Consider the following 1,651-nt stretch of genomic DNA (forward strand, 5'->3'; position numbering starts at 1 on the left):
ACACACGTACACACACGTACATAAATACACACACGTACACACACACACACACACATAAATACACACACGTACACACACACACACACATAAATACACACACGTACACACACACACACACACACATAAATACACACACGTACACACACACACACACACATAAATACACACACGTACACACACACACGCACATAAATACACACACGTACACACACACACCCACATATAAACACACACACTAACACACTCACACACACACATAAATACACACACGCACACACACACACACACACATAAATACACACACGTACACACACACACACCTAAATACACACCCGCACACACACACACACACACATAAATACACACACGTACACACACACACACACACATAAATACACACACGTACACACACACACACACACACATAAATACACACACGTACACACACACACACACACACACGTACACACACGTACACACACACACACACGTACACACACACATGTACACACATACACACACACACAAATACACACACGTACACACACACACAAATACACACACGTACTCACACGTACACACACACACACACGTACACACACACACACACACACCGACGGCCCGATCCGACCGGTACACAGGCTCCTTACTACAAACCAGGTTAAAATGTCCTTCCTTTCTCCTCACCTCCTTCGGTCACCTTCGTGGTCGGTTCTCCTGCTTCGCCACCTTCATCCACCCGTCCGTCCGGCTCCATGGACTCATGGGTCGCTCGTCGATCTCTGACGTGACCACTTTCCACAAACAAACTCACTTTTCTTCACTCAATCTTTCATTCCTTCTCGCCTTCCTCACACAAATCCTCCTTCCTTCTCTCCTTCCTCACACAAATCCTCCTTCCTTCTCGCCTTCCTCACACAAATCCTCCTTCCTTCTCTCCTTCCTCACACAAACTCTTATTCCTTCTCTCCTTCCTCACACAAACCCTCCTTCCTTCTCTCCTTCCTCACACAAACTCTTATTCCTTCTCTCCTTCCTCACACAAACCCTCCTCTTTTTCATGCAATTATTTATCTTCCTCATCAAATTCTTCTTCTTCTTCACTCGATCTTCCTCCCTCACGAAACTCTCCTGAATTCCTCTCCCGCCAAACAAACAACAGAATGTGAATTACCGAAGCTGTTGGTTTGTTTTGCGATTTGGATTGATGTTTCAGATGTACGCATGAAAATGCAACAACCATTGTTATAATAACTATTAATATCAGTTTTCAACATTTCACCGTTTTAATAATTGTTCAGAAAGAAACGGGAAAAAGCAATAGTGCATATATGCAAACGATGCATACCCATACACCGCTCACAAGCAATGCGATCCACACAGCATGATAACGTCATCGGTAATTGGATTATTTATTTTTAAACGTGTAGCCCTTTGAAGTGTGTGATCAGCCAAATTAACCCAGGTAATAATATTGTTTGTGTGAAGAAGGATTTGTGAATACTGTAATTATATCCGTTCATGGGTGAACGCAACTGAGGATTACTTCCGGGTCGCGACAGCGCTGTCACTTCAGCGCGGTGAAAACAACTCTCCAGCATTGTTTAAACCACCACCACTGACGGTCATACTGATCGTAATTTACCTTCGT

At 43.9% G+C, this 1,651-nt stretch overlaps 1 protein-coding gene across 1 annotated transcript in view; it reads right to left on the reverse strand.

Moving 5' to 3' along the window:
• Positions 1 to 1,167, reverse strand: part of LOC147011300 (uncharacterized) — a 50,016-nt gene extending 48,849 nt beyond the window's left edge. Inside the window, exon 1 of the mRNA XM_085857804.1 lies at positions 688 to 1,167. Within this exon, the coding sequence (XP_085713930.1) occupies positions 688 to 757 (70 nt within the window). The 5' untranslated portion in view covers positions 758 to 1,167. The remainder of the gene's footprint in view (positions 1 to 687) is intronic.
• Between the last annotated feature and the right edge of the window lie 484 nt (positions 1,168 to 1,651).

This window comes from Eptatretus burgeri, chromosome 15 (genome assembly GCF_056783735.1).
Source record: "Eptatretus burgeri isolate ZD-2024b chromosome 15, Ebu_testis_v1, whole genome shotgun sequence".
NCBI classification, from domain to species: Eukaryota; Metazoa; Chordata; class Myxini; order Myxiniformes; family Myxinidae; genus Eptatretus; species Eptatretus burgeri.